Source organism: Chiloscyllium plagiosum, chromosome 37 (assembly GCF_004010195.1).
Source record: "Chiloscyllium plagiosum isolate BGI_BamShark_2017 chromosome 37, ASM401019v2, whole genome shotgun sequence".
Taxonomy (NCBI): Eukaryota; Metazoa; Chordata; class Chondrichthyes; order Orectolobiformes; family Hemiscylliidae; genus Chiloscyllium; species Chiloscyllium plagiosum.
This window is the reverse complement of record NC_057746.1, coordinates 18,486,290-18,504,975: the sequence shown is the minus strand read 5'-3', so window position 1 is coordinate 18,504,975 and position 18,686 is coordinate 18,486,290. Positions and strand designations below refer to the sequence as shown.

Genomic DNA, 18,686 nt, shown 5'->3' with positions numbered 1-18,686 from the left:
TCCACCTTCATCCCCTCCCCCACTCACCTATTGTACTCTATGCTACTTTCTCCCTACCCCCACCCTCCTCTAGCTTATCTCTCCACCCTTCAGGCTCTCTGTCTTTATTCCTGATGAAGGGCTTTTGCCCGAAACGTCGATTTTACTGCTCCTTGGATGCTGCCTGAACTGCTGTGCCCTTCCAGGACCACTAATCCAGAATCTGGTTTCCAGCATCTGCAGTCATTGTTTTTACCTTTTACAAAGATGAACATGTGTTAGCCCATTGAGTCTGTCCTATCCCTTTCAAAGAGCAAGTCTCTTATGCCCGTTTTCCCACTCATTCCCCATGCTCTCACTAAAATCTGTAAAATGTTATTCAGGGATATATCCATTGTCAAATGATGGTTTGGTCATACACAATGCAGTTCTAGCTGAAGAAAATCACATTTTTTAAAGCTTCATGTTTTGCCACTCATTGTAATTCTCACATTGAGGGCTATTTTACAAAAGTTGCCTAATCACAGGATCGCATTTAATGTTGGGCATTGTGCTGTGGTGTTTGCTTACATGGACTGCTTGGGTACTGTCAGCTCCTGCTTGTTTCAAACAACTGAAAGGATATGCCTTTTTATACGATATTTGGTCTTTGCCTGAAAAACATATGGCCTCCTTGTTGATTATCACACAGGAATTGAAAGGTATATCCCACATCATTAACTTCTGAGAGAGAAAGGATGTCTGTTTCATTTTACCTGTTAGGCTGAAGAGGCATTCTGTCCATCACACAGTTATTTAATGCGGCAGGTGGAACCACAGCATCCCTATAGTGTGGGAGCAGACCATTCAACCCAACCAAATCTCTGAAGAGCATCCCACCCAGACCCACCCCTATCCCTGTAACTTTGCATTTCCTATGGCTAACCTACCTAGCCTGCACATCCTTGAACACTATGGACAGTTTCCCATCGCCAATCCACCCTAACCTGCACATTTCTGGACTGCAGGAAGAAACCTGAGTACCCGAAGGAAACCCAGGCAGACACAGGGAGAATGTACAAACTTGACACAAGCAGTCGGAATCGAACCCGGCTCCCTGGCGCTGTGAAGAAGCAGTGCTAATCACTGAGCCACTGTGCCAGCTCATTGAAATGTGGATTTCAATGTTAGTCCGACGCTAGGTAAGTCAGCCATATGTCTCAATGAAGGACAGATCTTAGAAGCATAGAATCTTAATGTACAGTAGGAGGCCATTCGACCCATTGCAGCTGTACTGGCTGCTGAAAGAGCTACCCAGCTAGTCCCACTCTGCAGCCCTTTTTCCGTAACCCTCTAACCCCTCCAACTTCTTGAAACAAGAAAAGTATTCAACCTATCTACACTTGCAAACCTCACAACACAGTGCCCAACATTAAGTGTGATTGGGAAACATTTGTTATGTAATTCTGATTATGTGACGAATTACACTAACAACCAATTTTTGATTATCTGTTGGGTTTGCACTTTGACTCATTCATGCATTCTTGAAGCTAGATATGTTAAGACACAAGCCTTGCAGATAGAAAGAACACAAACTGCACCAGTTTCAACTTAACAAAATAAGTCACAGTCATTTTTAGGATAATTTCTCCGAGCAACGGCCAGGGTCAAATAGCCTGGTTGAAAGTTTAATGAAACCTTGGCAGTTAACTGTCAATCATCCAGAACCAGGTTTGCTCGCTGAGCTGTAGGTTTGATATCCAGACGTTTCATTACCTGGCTGGGTAACATCATCAGTGGCGACCTCCAAGTGAAGCGAAGCTGTTGTCTCCTGCTTTCTATTTATATGTTTGTCCAGGATGGGGTTCCTGGGGTTTGTGGTGATGTCATTTCCTGTTCGTTTTCTGAGGGGTTGATAGATGGTATCTAGATCTATGTGTTTGTTTATGGCGTTGTGGTTGGAGTGCCAGGCCTCTAGGAATTCTCTGGCATGTCTTTGCTTAGCCTGTCCCAGGATAGATGTGTTGTCCCAGTTGAAATGGTGTTTTTTTTCATCTGTGTGTGGGGCTACGAGGGAGAGAGGGTTGTGTCTTTTTGTGGCTAGCTGGTGTTCGTGTATCCTGGTGGCTAACTTTCTTCCAGTTCATTCTACAACTTAGAGATAATTTGCTAACTAATCAGCATCTTCTCTCATACAATATAATAATATACAATAGGTTTGCTATTTACATTAGCATTTCTTGCGAATTGTCCTAATGGGTGCAAGACTAATTTTTTTCAGCAACATTCTTATCCATATTTCTGGAACTGTATGGCATTTCAAGAGTAAAGGGCATGTTTTTCAGTTGAGATGAGATAAATTTTAAAAAGACACGAGGGGCAATTATTTACACACATGTGAAATGAACTTCCTGAGGAAGTGGTGGATGCGGGTTCAGTTGAAACACTTAAAGGACACTTGGATCAGTACAGGAATAGGAAAGGTTTGGAGATATGGGCCAGGAGCAGGCAAATGGGACTAGTTTAGTTTAGGATTATGGTCGGCATGACTGGTTGGACTGAAGGGTCTGTTTCCGTGCTATTTGACTCTATCGCTCTATGACTAAAAAAACTCTTAAAAGACAGAAATTGTAATTATCAACAAAGATGGGAACTTTGTTCAATAGAAGAGCAAACATAAAGCGATACCTTCTGATAAATGAGATGCAATTGACTGAAAGGTAAATCCTTGTGAAAATAGATTTCCAAAAAGTCATTAAATGAGTTAGGACATGTGTAATGTTTGAGAAATCTGAATTGAGGACTTTCTTTCTGAATCACAACGCAGGTGTCAACCTGGAAACTTCTCAATCATTTCAAAATTAGAATCTTGGTAATTTTGCAGGTCTTCATAACCATATATAGGTAATATATTATTCTCCAGTGTAACAAAAATCAGATTTACTTACTATCCACAGAGGTAATTTCTGAAATAACTCTGTATGGTCTGCAAAACAAGAAAAGGAAAGAACTCAACCACATTTGCTCTCACATTTGCTCTCACCAGAAATGTGGGTGTATTTAAAGCAGTCATGATTTGGAGATGCCGGTGTTGGACTGGGGTGTACAAAGTTAAAAATCACACAACACCAGGTTACAGGCCAACAGGTTTATTGGGAAGCATTAGCTTTCAGAGCGCTGTTCCATCATTAGGTGGTTGTGAAGAATAGGTGTCTTATACTCCACAACCACCTGGTGACGGAGCAGCGCTCCGAAAGCTAGTGCTTCCAAATAAACCTGTTGGACTATAATGTGGCGTTGTGTGATTTTTAACTTTATATTTAAAGCAGAGGGAAGACCATTCAGCCCATCATGTCTGTTGAGATAAGGTGGGTTTCCTGGCCGACTCTAACTTCCCAACCCTTGACCTTTAACTTTGTCGAATGGGGGGGGCACCTCAAGTGCAAGGAGACCCTACTCAAGTCTGAGAAGAGTTTCAGGCTCCTCCAGCCTTCCAGAAAATGGGTCGCAGAGACCCTGCATGAAAAGGATTTGCTGCTAAACTGTCGATGGATCCGTCAACCACTTCAACTGCAAACAGAGTGCATTTCTTAATCGTTAAATGTGTATCTGCTGATACTCACTCACCGTTGAGCCCACTGAGCACCTACAAAGGGATATAACAAAATAGTGGATTACAAAAGACATTTTTTATTACTAATATCTTATTATTAATCAATGCCAGTTTTGTGCATGGATCTGTAGTAACTACACTTCAGAATAATCAATGACACAAAATTATTCACTACACACGACAGACAAAATAAAGACAGTAAATATGCAAATGATTGTCTTAAATTCATTATTTTCCCCCAAAATATGTCAGCAGAAAGCATAGAACAAGGGGCAGCTTAAAAGAAGTTCTGAGAGTGTTTGATGGTGAAAATGGATAAAACGTTTCTGATCGTGAAGTTTACCAATAAATAGGTAGTTGCTAATAAGTGCAGCAAGGAGAAACTGATTCAACAACAGCATGACCAAATATTGCTGTGAGTTGGAGCAGTTGAGGTAAACTGCTGAGTTGCACTTACGTGAATGCTAGACAAGTACTTCAGAAAGAAAGCATTGGAGGTTGGGTTGAAACAGTGAGATGAAATGGGTGGGAGAAGGCTCAGGCAGCTGCCAGAATGCTGCAGTCGGAATAGACAGGCAGGAGGCTGGGAGAACACAGCACGCCAGGCAGCATCAGGAGGTGGAGAAGCCAACGTTTCGGGTGTTACACCTCCACCTCCTGAAGCTGCCTGCCTTGCTATGTTCTTCCAGCCTCCTGCCAGTCTATTTTGGATTCCATCATCTGCAGTTTTCTTTTTCTCTAACTAAGTATGTTCCCGTCAGACAGAATGGATATATTCTGTGTGGCAATGCATTTATAATTATTAATACTTTAAATTTTGGGCCATGGGAAAATCAGCATGCCCTCCAGCAGAAAGGCCTGCAAGACTAGTGAAGAGCTATAATGAAGCATGCTGGGAATTTTGGTCAAGCCAGTTTAAACTCTGACCTCAGTTAAAGCTGCAGCCAGGATATGTTGTGATATGCAGTTTCCACTGTTGACCAAACAAGGAAAGTGTCATGCGGTCTCTAGAAATGCTGTCACCACTACTACCTTAAATGCTGTAAACATTTGGGAACTGTTTACCAGTAAACTCCATTGACTGGGATTGAACAATATAATCCAGCTATGGTTTAATTCATTGGTTGAGGGCCAGACAGGCTTCTGCTGGAAGAGCACAACGTTCTTTCGAGGCAGGTTAACAAAACAAAGGACTTATTTTTGTAGGAGAAGCCTTTAAGACCTCACTTCAAAAGTCTGGCCCTGAAGTGACTTTCAGAGAAAGCAAATAACAATGAGGCAAGATCGACACTGAGAGCAAAAGTTGGCCACTTCACCCAAATCAGGGTTTGATTCAAGCTAAACTTATAGAGTTAAAGTTGGGGTTAAATGTGAACTAAGTGAAGTCAGGCAAAGTTGAAGTTAAGGTTGATGAAGTAACAACTAAATGTTGCAACTCAAATATGTCTTACATTGAGGCATAGAGTCATACAGCATGGAAACAGACCCTTTGATCCAAACAATCCACGCCAAACATAATCCCAAACAAAACTAGGCCCACCTGCCTGCTCCTGGCCCATATCCCCCCCAAACCATTCCTATTCATCTAGTTAACTAAGTGTCTTTTAAATGTTATAACTGTGCCTATATCTACCACCTCCTCAGGAAGCTCACTCCACCAGTGAATCACACTCTGCCAGAACACTTGTCCCTCTTGTCTTTTTTAAATCTCTCTCCTCTCACCTTAAAAATATTCCCCCAGTTTTGAAATCCCACATCCAAGGGAAAAGACACCTACCATTAACTCTATATGTATACCCCTCATGAGTATATAAACCTCTAGAAGGCCACCTCTCAACCTCCTACGCTCCAGTGAAAGAAATCCCAGCCTATCCAGCCTTTTTTTATCACCTAAACGTTCCATATTCGGCAACATTTCGTAAATCTCTTCAGAACTCTCTCCAGCTTAATAATTGGGAGTTAAAGATATGAGGAATTTGTTTAGTTAGATTCTGAGTCAGTTCCCTGTCATTTGTCTGCCACATATGGGAAGAATATCTGAGTAAGAAGTTTGAGTTGTCCTTTTGAGGAACAGTTGTTGGCATCCCCTGCTGGCCATCGATAAGGAGTGAATTTAAGTTGTTCTGAAGTCAGATCACCAGGCTTGGTAGATTGATCAACAATTGGAAGTAAATCGGCTGTTTGCTGAGTGTAACAAACAAATTACAGAATTTGTGAAGTGAATCTGGTCCTTTCTCGTATCCCTTAGAGGATGCTTAGAGAATTAAGAGTCATAGAGGTGTATAGTAGGGAAACAAACCCTTCGGTCCAACTCGTCCATGCTGACCAGATATCCCAACCCAATCTAGTCCCATTTGCCAGCACTTGGCCCATATCCCTCCAAACCGTTCCTATTCATATATCCATCCAGATGCCTTTTAAATGTTGCAATTGTACCAGCCTCCACCACTTTCTTTGGCAGCTCATTCCACACATCCATCACCCTCTGTGTGAAAAAATTGCCCCTTAGGTCCCTTTTATATCTTTCCCCTCTCACCCTAAACCTATGCCCTCTAGTTCTGGACTCCTCCAACCCAGGGAAAAGACTTTATCTATTTATCCTATCCATGCCCCTCATGATTTTATAGACCTCTGTAAGGTCACTTTCCCACATTAAACTCCATTTGCCACCTCTCAGCCCAGCTCTGCAGGTTATCTGTGTCCCTCTGTAACTTGCAACACCATTCAGCACTGTCCACACTTCCACCGAACTTAGTTTCATCGTCGAATTGTTAAGAGTGAAGAATGGCAGATCTCCAAGTATGGTTGGAGATACTAAAGAAGTATCTAAATAAAAAGGTGGCCTGAGTGGTTGTGCATTACAGTAAGTTAGTAACGGGTCTGGGATCCACAGTTCAGAAATAGTGTCAGAGGCCTACAGCACAGAGAAAGGCCCAAACTGGTCCACGCCGACCAAAATGTCCATCCCCGCTAACCCCATTTCCATGCACTTGGCCCATATTCTTCTAATCCTTCCCTATCCATGTATTTGTCCAAATGCCTTTCAAATGTTGTTAATGTACCTGCCTCAACCACTTCCGCTGGCAGCTCATTCCATATGTGTACCACCCTCTGTGGTAAAAAAAGTTGCCACTCAGGTTCCCTTTTATTCTTTCCCCTCTAACCTTAAACTGAGGCCCTCGATTCCCCAAAACCTGTGAAAAAGACTGAGTGCATCCACCCTATCCACGCCTCTCATGATCTTATACACTTCTGTAAGACTCCCCCCTCCGTCTCCCACGCTGGAAAGAAAAAAAATTCCTAGCTTATCCAAACTGTCCCTATAATTCAGACCATTGAGTCCTGGCAAGCATTGTGAAGAAACACAGAGAGCAAAGGAAACATGGTACCAGGTTTAGTGAGGCAACAGCAATAGTCAGTTTGCTTGCAAAGTTACAAAGGAAAATATTACATGAAGACAATGAGAGATGACTTCATGTGAGGAAAATTATCTGAACAGATGGAAAGTTAGGTGGCAAAGTAGTGGAACAGGAGCAAAGGAATCAGATGAATGTGTTGTATGTGGACCCGTTTCTGATCCAATTTGAGAAGTATACAGTGCATATAGTGATCAAGATGCGGCCAAACAGAATGTAAATGAGTTGAAAGGAAAATGCATCAATTTGCAGGCCGATGTGAAAGTTCTGTATCAAGTAGACAGAGGAAGTTAAATCTCTGTGACTGACCATTCAAAGTTATAAAGTAAAAAATTTATTATAGAGTCGCTACAGTGTGGAAACAGGCCCTTCAGCCCAACAAGTCCACACTGACCCTCTGAAGAGTAACCCACCCAGACCCATTCCCCTATCCTATTACTCTACATTTACTGCCAACTAATGCACTAAGTCTACACACATCCCTGAACACTACAGGCATTTAGCACAGCCAATTCACCCTGACGTGCTCACCTTTGGATTGTGGGAAGAAACCAGAGCACCCGGAGAAAGCCCACACAGACACGGGGAGAATGTGCAAACTCCACACAGACACAGTCACCCAAGGCTGGAATCGAACCCAGGTCCCAGGCATTGTGAGGCAGCAGTACTAACCACTGATCCACCATGAAATCTCAGCTATCAATAGAGAAAGGAATAATGCCTGAAGTTGGGACTGTTCAGTCTGAGGAAAATGGTGATTATAGAGTAGGTTGGGAAAGTTAGAAAAGAATGCTCAGTGAGTACTGATGACTGGGGACCCCCAACTCCCTCTCCTGAGACACTGAAGCCCTCAGCACCCATAAAACCTGCTCTCGCACCAATGATTCTATGACTGCCAATCGCACAAAGTGAGGACTGAGAGTAATCATCTACCCACTTGTGGTAACACAGTTAAGGGAAATTGCTAATAAGATTTTGTGTGGCTTTAAGAGGTTATTTTGTTCCTTTTTTTTGAAAGAGAGGGTTTAAGACAGAGGCATCGAGCTGTCTAGTTGGAAAGCCAATAGAGTAAACAGCTTGTGAGGCCTTGGGTGTTTTTAAGGTTGGAACAATAAAAACAGCCTGAATGGGTGTGTTCCAGCACCCACAGAACCAGGATTTTCAGTTTTAGCTCTCAGCAGTTGCTATTGGGGTCTTAAAGAAGTGAAAGCTATTTTTCCTGTCTCTTGGTTACAGCCATAAGCTGGGGGGGTCTCTGCCTGTCACTGGAGTTACATGTGAGGCAATCTGTGTATGAATTTGCCTTTTACCAAAGGTGTGTTTATGCGATGTTGCTACATTGGAACAGTTAATTAATAATAGTTACTGTATGTATTGTTCTGTTAAGTTTTCCAGTAGAGTGATATTATTCCAATTCCTTTTTTGTTTTGTTGCATTTTAACCATAGTGGATGAATAAAGTCTGCTTTACTTTAAGTCTGACAGTTTGACCAAATGAATTGCATCTGGAACGGAACACCTTACATTTACCTTTAAAATAAGAAAAAAAAGTTAGGGTCTGGACTATCTTCTGAGTATGTTGAGGCGGTTTGGTTTGATCCATCACAGTTTCCACTTTTCAACCCACTGCAAACCGTTTTGAATTTTTTCAAAAAGCACTCATCAGCAAAGACTTTTATGTGGCCTCGCTGATAGAGAAGTAAAGTTAATGCTAGTGTGTGTGTGTGAGCCCTGTGATTCAGTCTGCTTTACCCACTGCTCAGCCTGAAGAATTGGAAGATATGAAGGAAGCTATATTTACCGAGATACGTGAGAACAGAGGGGATCCAATAGATGGTTTAAGTAAATGGTTTAAATAGATGTAGTCAAACGAAAGGGAGAGCCTCTGCTAAATATGCAGGTTGGTTATGGATTCATTTTACTCATGTTTTTGGAGAAATGGATCATGCTAGGTTAACTGTACGCGATTATTCTAAATGGTTAAGATCTTTAGTAGTGCGTGTTTTGGAATGGGGAAAGAAGATGGGTGAAAATTTTGACCCAGAGATGGTGCGCACGATGAGAAATGGACAGTATGGCAAATGGTTCGAGCTTGGGAGAAGGACATTAAAGAGATGAGCAAAGGGAGTAGGAGTGCCAATTACATACATCCAACCTTAAGAATACAAATGCAAATGCTCACACCACAATATCTCACAACCTTAACATCTGCCAAACAGCAAAAAGATACATGTCCTTACCTTTCGTTCTGCGTAACTTCACACAGTAGAGCACAAAAATGAACAAGAAAGCCCCATTCACCAGAGCACCGATCAACAGGAATGACCATAGGGTCATGGCACCTTTTGTTTTCGCTGAGAAGAAAGAGGCCAAAGTCAGATAGCTACGCAGGTCAAGGCAGGAGGCCATTCAGCCCCTTGCATCCAGTCAACCATTTGGTTAGATTATGGCTGATCTAAACCTGAACTCAATCTGCTCGGCTATTTATGTACCCCATTTTAACACCGCCTTGTGATATCCATCAACCCTGCCTTTGCAAGTTTCAGTGCTTTCAGTCTTTCCAAGGAGGGTTCCAGATTCCCACCCAGTTTCGCAACCAAATCTGCTACCTGTCTTCATTGTTTGATTAGCGGTCTCTGATTTTGAGATCACATTCCATAGTTCTTGATGCTCCCACGAAAAGAAACATTTTTCTCCCTTTTTATGAACTCAAAAACTGTGCGACAGCTTAAACACCAAGCTCCTGGACCACACTGGTGACTCAGGATTGTGATCTACCAAGGCTAACATATCCTTCCCGATTTAAAACTGCATGCCTTACTCCAAATGTGGTTCGTGTCATTTCAAGCAATGGAGGAATATTCTCTCCCCTTTTGCATTCCGTAACATGACGATTGCTTCCAATCGCATATTTAATTAATTGTTATTCCTGCAACTTCAGAATACTTTCCTCAGTTAACTTTCAAAATGACAATCAGGTTTCTCTTCGGGAATACTGTGTGCAGTTCTGGTCACCCTGTCACAGGAAGGATATTATTAAACTGGAGATGGTTCAAAAGAGATTTACAGGAATGTTGCCAGGTGTGGAAGGTTTGAGTTATAAAGAAAGGTGGGGGTAGTCTGGGACATTTTTTCCCCAGAGCGTAGGACATTGAGAGGTGGCTTCACAAGAGGTTTATATAATCATGAGGGGTCGAGATGGTAGGCGTCTATTCCCTAGGGTAGGGGGATTTCAAGATTAGGGGGCATATTTCGAAGGTGAGAGGAGAGAGAGTTTAAAAAAAAGACATGAGGGGCAAATTTTTTTATACAGTGTGTGGAATGAACTTCCAATGGAAGTGGATGCGGGTAGTGTTACAATGTTTGAAGGATATTTACATAAGTACCTGAATAAGAAATGCTTGGAGGGATGTGGGCCTAGCGCAGGCAGGTGGGACTAATTTAGTTTAGGATTATGGCCATCATGGATTGGTTGGACCGAACGGTCAGCTTCCATGCTGTGTGACTTTATGCCTTTATTCTTTCCATTCACATATTTAATTAGCTGTTAATTCTGCAATTTAAGAATTTTCAGAATAATCTTGCAAGTTAATTTTCAAAATGGTAATCAGGCTGCGATGTAAAGTATAGAATTCTTGCTTGACGGTTATAATCTGGGACAGTGGATAATCCGGATCCTCATGGCAGGATGAGATGAAAAGTTGCAAAAGACTGATCATATCTTCACAGCTAATTTAGAATAGAATCCCTACAGTGTGGAAGAAGGCCATTCAGCCCATTGAGTCCATGCTGAACTGCCAAAGAGCCGACCAATCCCTTACCCTGTCCCTCTAAATCTGCATTTCCCAAGACTAATCCACCTAATCTGCACATCCCTAGATACTGCGGACAATTTCCCATGGCCATTCCACCTAACCTGCACATCTTCGGACTGTGGGAGGAAACCAGAGCACCCAGTGGAAACCCACGCAGACACGGGGAGAATGTGCAAACTCCACACAGAAGTTAATACTAATCGTTGCAACCTGCTGGACTATAACTTGCTGTTGTGTGATTTTTAACTTTGCAAAAGTGAGGACTGCAGATGCTGGAAATCAGAGTCGAGATTAGAGTGGTGCTGGAAAAGCACAGCAGGTCAGGCAGCACCTGAGGAGCAGGAGCAGTCCTGATGAAGTGCTTTTGCCCGAAAAGTCAATTTTCCTGCTCCTCGGATGCTGCCTGACCTGCTGTGATTTTTAACTTTGTCCAACACCGGCACTTCAACATAATTACTCGTACAAGATTGTATTTATGTATAACTGAGGTATTATGAAGGTCCGATAATTGAACAGACCCCCACTTAACTTCAGCACGAAGAGCTAGAAAAAGTTGCCTGTTGCACTGTGGAGTTGATTCTCATACCATGCATGTTTAGATTAGATTACTTACAGTGTGGAAACAGGCCCTTCGGCCCAACAAGTCCACACCGACCCGCCACCCACCCATTCCCCTACATTTACCCAACACTAAGGGCAATTTAGCATGGCCAATTCACCTGACCTGCACGTCTTTGGACTGTGGGAGGAAACCCACACAGACACAGGGAGAATGTGCAAACTCCACACAGACAGTCGCCCGAGGGTGGAATCGAACCCCTATCTCTGGCGCTGTGAGGCAGCAGTGCTAACCACTGTGCCACCGTGCCGCCCTAATGAAGGGCTTTGTTATTGGTCAATATTATTGGCAGGCAAGTGAATCGGTTACCTCTCACGGTGAGCTGTGTTCCTGCTCCATATTCCTCACCCAGTTCCATTATTTTCACACTGCAATAATACATCCCGGAATCAGTCACTTTCAACTCCTTCAGCAATAGCGAGGCATCTTGGCTGTTAAAAAAATCCTCTTGGGATCTGTGCACCCGCCCTCTGTACTCTGCCGTCTGACCAGAAACTTCCGTGCCATTCCTTCCATCCTTCTGCCATCTGTAAGAGCCTATTGGCCGGGAGACATTGCCTGTCCATTTGCAGGGGATGAGGACTGATTGTGTCTCCTCCACCAGAATTCTGGGAAGTTTCTGAACAACGTGGAACGTCTCAGCGCCAATTCCTGAAAGTTAGAGGGGAGGGAGTGATTGGAAGTTGGAACTATGAGAGGCAGTCTTGCATGGAGGCTTACATTGATCACAACTTTATAATAAATAAGAAAATTACCAGCTCAATGAGAGAAATGTGCAGTAGCATTTACTTAACTGCTTTATCACTTAGTGAGATGTACTCTGTCTGAAAGGGCAGATTCGATCACAACTCTGAGCAAGGAAGCTGACTGCATCCTTCAAAAGGAAGTCCATTGAGAAAGGATTGTGGTCCAATTAGAAAGTGCTTTGTAAAACCCTGTACTGATCCCAGGAATGAAAGGCTTATCGTATGAGGAGCGTTTGAAGAATTTGGGACTATATTCAATAGAGTTTAGAAGGATGAGGGGGGCGATCTGATTGAACCTTGCCGAGGACTGAACAGCCCGACAGAATGGACGTTGGGAAGATGTTTCCCTTGGTGGGAGAGACTAGGACCTGAGGGCACAGCCTTAGAGTAAAGGGAAGACTTTTTAGATAAGGAGAAGCTTCTTCAGCAAATCTATGGAATTCATTGCCATAGAGGGTTATGGAGGCCAGGTCATTGAGTATATTTAAAACAGACATAGATAAGGGGATATTGTCTGCCAAGGGGACCAAAGGTTATAGGGAGAAAACAGGAAAATGGGCTTGAAAAACCAATCAGCCATGATAGAATGGGGTAGCAGATTCAACGGGCCAAATGGCCTAATTTCAACTCCTATCGTCTTATGAGCCAAATTTGGCAAACGGGACTACGTCAGATTGGGATATCTGGCTAGCGTGGACAAGTTGGACTGAAGGGTCTTTTTCTGTGCCGTATAATTCTATAAATGCTGAACAAAAAGGTTTTGCAACAGCCGAGGGAGGTCGTGGTGAGGTTGTGGCAGATTACAGAGTAAGCGAGACCGTTGAGCAGTGTCTTTGCACTGAGTCTGATTTGCTAGTCCATTGCACCGTTCACTATTGCCTTTACCAGCACAGTCACCAGACACCAACCCGTAAAATTTTGTAAACAGCGGAATGCTACTTACCCGAGAAGACAGCCAATATCCAGAGGATGGGGCTTGTGTTCATCCTGCTTCAGTGGTGAACAAATAAATTGCACAGAAAGTGAAATTAACACTCATAGTAGAGGCAACTAAAAACTCCTCATTGTAATTGGTTTTCAATTCATTCACAAGATGGCAGCATCGCTGCCTTGGCCAGAGTTTATTGCAAAGAGGGGCAGTTGGGAATCACAAGTAGGCCAGACCAGTGTAGTATGGCAGTTTCTTTCCCTCAGATTCATTGGATGGGCTTTTCCCAGGTCATCATTTGACTTTTAATTCCAGATTTTATTTTGAAGGAAAGGATCCAATGTGCCACTCAGGCCCATGTCCTCAGTGATTAGCTGGGATCTCTGGATTAGCAGTCCAATGATAACAGCACTCGGCCATCACCGTCCCACTTGAGATGGTTGAAGCCATTATGGATGTTAATTGGGGTCTCGGGTTCCCTCTGTCAGTGCTACACAGCACCTACCCATCAGATTTCACCCAATCAGATTCTGTCCAGTTGCAGTCCAGACCTTTCAGTCCAGCCAGTCCATGCTGAACATAGTCGCACACTAAACCATACCCACCTGCCTGCTCCTGGTCCATATCCCTCCAAACATTTCTTATTTAATCTGCCATTGTTAAATTGCCCCCAAGTGTGCACTCAATCCCATGAGAATGCATGCAAATTTAAGATGGTTATACATCAATGAAGGACTTTGGGGCCTAGGGCATCCTGAACTGAGAGCAAATCAATTCAACTTTGAGTCCAAACACAAAATTTCAACTTGCCGGGTCACCATCCATGACTTTTAATTTGTTTTTATTATTTTCATGAAGCTTCACATCCAGGAGCTTTCCCATTCCCAACGTGGAATATTCTCAACCACAAAACAATGCAGTGAAACAAATACAAACAACAAAACCTCGCAGCCAATTTTGGTCTTTCAGATTAAAGAAAAGCCTAAACAGCAATAGGAAATGGTTACACCAGTTAATGGTTTCCTGACAGAAACTGCTGGAGAAGCTCAGCAGGTCTGGCAGCATCTGTGGAGAGAAATCAGAGATAATGCCTTGGATCCAGTGACTGCTCTTCAGAACTGATCATAGCTCGGAAAGTGCAGGTTTTTTTTGTAGAACATAGGGTGATGGGAGGGGGGAAGGAGTCGGCGATAGGTGGGGATAGAGCCCAAAGAGAGAGGAGAAAGGTTTTGCAAACAGGTATTTGAGGCAACTTTATTACACAGAGAGTGATTTATGTGTGAAATGATCTTCCAGAGGAAGTGGTGGGTGCAGGTACAATTGTAATGATTAAAAGACATTCGCATAAGTAAATGAATAAGAAATGTTTAGGGGGTATATGGGCCAGGAGCAGGCAGGTGGGACTAGTTTAGTTTAGGATTATGGTCGGCATGGACTGGTTGGGCCAAAGGGTCTGTTCCCATGCTGTATGACTCGATGACTGTATAACAACTGGACAGCATCTGGTTACCAGGTTAATTGAAGACCCCTCACTCAGACTTAATAGGAGGGAAGGAGCTAGGTGCTCCTGTGGCACAGTGGTAGTGTCCTAATATTGGAACCAGGAGATGGCTCAAATCCCAGATGTGCCTGCAAATAGGTTGATATTGAAAATATTCACGCAGAATCTAGCCATTGGGGATGGACGTTGGCACAGAAAGTTTGCTGGAATCTAAATTACAATGTGGAATAACATAACTATACAAATAACGTAACTACAGAGTATCTGGGCGTCATAGAGTTGTACAGCACAATAACAGACCCTTTGGTCCAACTTATCCATGCCAACCAAATATCCTCAATTAATATAATCCCACTTATGTGCACTTGGCCCATATCCCTCTAAACCCTTCCTATTCATGTACCCATCCAGATGCCTTTTAAATGTTGCAATTGTACCAGCCTCCACCACTTCCTCTGGCAGCTCGTTCCACACACGCACCACCCTCTGTGTGAAAACGATGCCCCTTAGGTCACTTTTAAATCTTTCCCCTCTCACTGTAAGCCTATGCCTTCTCGTTCTAGTTGGGAGAGGGTTCTTCTTTCCGTCTATGAATGAAAGTCAAGCCGTCCAAAAGAGATGTTTGGAAGCAGTTATACACCCATAAAGGGTGTAGATTAGAGTGGTGCTGGAAAAGCACAGCAGTTCGGGCAGCATCCGAGGAGCAGGAAAATCGACGTTTCGGGCAAAAGCCCTTCATCTTTGAAGGGCTTTTGCCTGAAACATTGATTTTCCTGCTCCTCGGATGCTGCCTGAACTGCTGTGCTTTTCCAGCCCCACTCTAATCTCGACTCTGGTTTCCAGCATCTGCAGTCCTCGTTTTTACCCATAAAGGGTGGCAGATGCTTGGAAACTTCTTCCACGTGTTGATAATTTTAGATAGGAAGCAGATTGTGGGCAGGTGGCTGCCTTGCAGTGTTATCCCTGGATTGTTAACCCAGGGGATCTGGGTTCGAATCCCAACTTGGCGCAGAGGGTGGAATTTGATTTCAATTTTTTAAAAAAAATCTGGAATTAAAAATCCAATAATGACCATGAATCCGTTGTCAGGGGGGAAAAAAAAGACAATCTAGCTCACGAATGTCCTTTTGGGAAGGAAACTGCCATCCTTACCTGGTCTGGCTTACACATAACTCCAGACCCACAGCAGTGAGCTTGACTCTTAACTGCCCTCCCCATTCTCTGGGCAAATCTCCATCGATAAAAGCAGAATACTGCCGATGCTGGAAATCTGACATTTTTTAAAAAAAAATCAAAAGCCCTGAGAGCGCCGGAGAAACTCCGCAGATGTGTGTGTGGGGGGAGAGAGAGAGAGAGAGCCAGAGCACAATGAACTTTTGGAGCCCTCTGAGGAAATAGCCACATACAAATCCATCTGTAACTCACTGAGCAGTTGGATGCATTTGGGAAACCTGGTCAATAATCCGGTTCATTTTGTCAAGAAATCAGAATCTTGATTTGAAATAAAACATCAGGGTGTGGAAGGGGAAAAAATTATAAATAAAATTTGCATTTTCTTTCCCGTCCAATTACAAAAAAAAAAATCGTCGGTGAAATCATCGCAAATTTTCCGCCGTTTTCGCTGAAGAAACGCTGAATCTCTGGGAACGAAAATTCACATTTCTCACTGGCTCCAGGGAATGAGATTTGACCGGCGTTACCTTCAGAGTGCACCTTTCCGCACTGGCGGCAAGTGAAAACTTAAATTAAACTGGACATTGCACACAGTTCCCTGCTCGATGTAGAGAAAGGCAAATTCTAGATTCCAACTGTTGCTCTCTCTCTCTCTCTCTCCCCACACACAGACCTGCTGAATTCCCCTAGCATCCTCAGTGCCTCAGACCTGCACCGTCCCCAACATTACTTTGACTTTATTTAGAAAGAGAAAATCCACCCAGAGGTTATATATATTTTTTTAAAAAAAGACCCTCTCTTTATTCTGAGTGTTATTTCCAATGCGGCTCACCTTAATCCCAAATCCGCGTCTGTCTTTTTTCTACATTTTCCTTGTAACTTTCCTTATTTTCGACTCATGGCAGTCCCACGCCTTTGGAAATCGCAGTCTCCTGTTAGCTCACCCCGGGGAGGGAGAGATCACCCTGTTTCTGCTGATGACTGTCTGACCCGAGCTCACCGACATCAGTTACTGAGACAACACCCACCCCCCTTGATTTCTGGAGCCGCCACTCTCTGTGTGTGGGTCTGCGCGAAATTCCTCGCTCTCGCCGCCCGTTCCCCCAAATAAACACGCGAAGGGCCTGCCGTCTCTATTTTAATCCGGGGGCCTGCCGTCTCAAAAAATAAACCTCTCCCCGCTCTGTTTCAAGGTAAAAGATAATCTCCGGCGGTTCTGTGGCTGAATTGATCGAGGGCTGGGAGATGTTATCAATTGCACAGAGGCGCTGAGGCTGACTCTCTCGCACAGAAACCAAGATGTGACACCCACACATACACACGCACACACACACACGGTGACAGACAGGTTCCCATAAATCTGTACAATCTATAAAAAAAGAAAACACGTGCAGAAACTCAGACACCCTCAGGTTACACAATATTAACGCGCACACTTATTAAGACACGCACTAACAGGCGTGCAACACTGATACACTCACAGACACACCATCACAAACGCAACGGATACAGCACACACGCTCACTTACACGTACACAGCACACATAACACCCTATCACACACACCCGCAGATACAATGCATACACTCAGTGGCACAGTCTCACGGGACACCGTCTCCACAGGCTGATATCGAGTCATAGAGATGTACAGCACGGCAACAGACCCTGAGGTCCAACTGGTCCATGGAGAAAGTGAGGTCTGCAGATGCTGGAGATCAGAGCTGAAAATGTGTTGCTGGAAAAGCGCAGCAGGTCAGGCAGCATCCAAGGAACAGGAGGATCGACGTTTCGGGCATGAGCCCTTCTCCAGGAATCAGGAATCAGGTCAGGAAGGGCTCATTCCCGAAACGTCAATTCTCCTGTTCCTTGGATGCTGCCTGACCTGCTGCGCTTTTCCAGCAACACATTTTCAGTCCAACTGGTCCATCCCGACCAGATATCCCAACCCAATGCAGTCCCATTTGCCAGCACATGGCCCATATCCCTCTAAACCCTTCCTATTCATGTACCCATCCAGATGCCTTTTAAATGCTGTAATTGTACCAGCCTCCACCACTTCCTCTGGCAGCTCATTCCATACACGTACCCACCCTCTGTGTGAAATAGTTGACCCTTAGATCCCTTTTATATCTTTCCCCTCTCACCCTAAACTTATGCCTTCTAGCTCTGGACTCACTCACCCCAGGGAAAAGACCTTATCTATTTATCATATCCATGCCCCTCATGATTTTATAAACCTGAAAGCATACCAAACGCCTTCTTCACTATCCTATCTACCTGGGACTCCACTTTCAAGGAGCTATGAACCTGCACTCCAAGGTTTCTTTGTTCAGCAACACTCCCTAGGACCTTACCTTTAAGTGTATAAGTCCTGCTATGATTTGCTTTTCCAAAATGCAACACCTCAGATTTATCTGAATTAAACTCCATCTGCCACTTCTCAGCCCATTGGCCCATCTGATCAAATTCCCCTTGTACTCTGAGATCACCTTCTTCACTGTCCACCAAACCTCCAATTTTGGTGTCATCTGCAAACTTACTAACTGTACCTTTTATGCTCACTCCCAAATCATTTATATAAATGATGAAATGCAGAGGACCCAGCACTGATTCTTGTGACACTCTACTGGTCACAGGCCTCCAGTCTGAAAAACAACCTTCCACCACCACCCTCTGTCTTCTACCTTTAAGCCAGTTCTGTATCCAAATGGCTAGTTCTCCCTGTGTTCCATGAGATCTAACCTTGCTAACCAGTCTCCCATGGGGAACCTTGATGAACACCTTACTGAATTCCATGTAGATCATGTCCACCACTCTGCCCTAATCAGTCCTCTTTGTTACTTCTTCAAAAAACTCAACCACATTTGTGAGACATGATTTTCCATGCAAAGCCATGATGACTATCCCTAATCAGTCCTT

The 18,686-nt window shown here is 43.7% G+C and overlaps 1 protein-coding gene across 1 annotated transcript in view; it reads right to left on the bottom strand.

The window, feature by feature from the left end:
• LOC122541166 overlaps positions 1–16,887 on the bottom strand; it is a 32,071-nt gene extending 15,184 nt beyond the window's left edge. The window contains exons 1-6 of the mRNA XM_043677784.1: positions 16,601–16,887; positions 13,110–13,156; positions 11,730–12,071; positions 9,227–9,340; positions 3,586–3,604; positions 2,907–2,944 (exon numbers count right to left, since the gene is read on the bottom strand). Of these exons, the coding sequence (XP_043533719.1) occupies positions 2,907–2,944; positions 3,586–3,604; positions 9,227–9,340; positions 11,730–12,071; positions 13,110–13,152 (556 nt within the window). The 5' untranslated portion in view covers positions 13,153–13,156; positions 16,601–16,887. The remainder of the gene's footprint in view (positions 1–2,906; positions 2,945–3,585; positions 3,605–9,226; positions 9,341–11,729; positions 12,072–13,109; positions 13,157–16,600) is intronic.
• Positions 16,888–18,686: the final 1,799 nt, after the last annotated feature.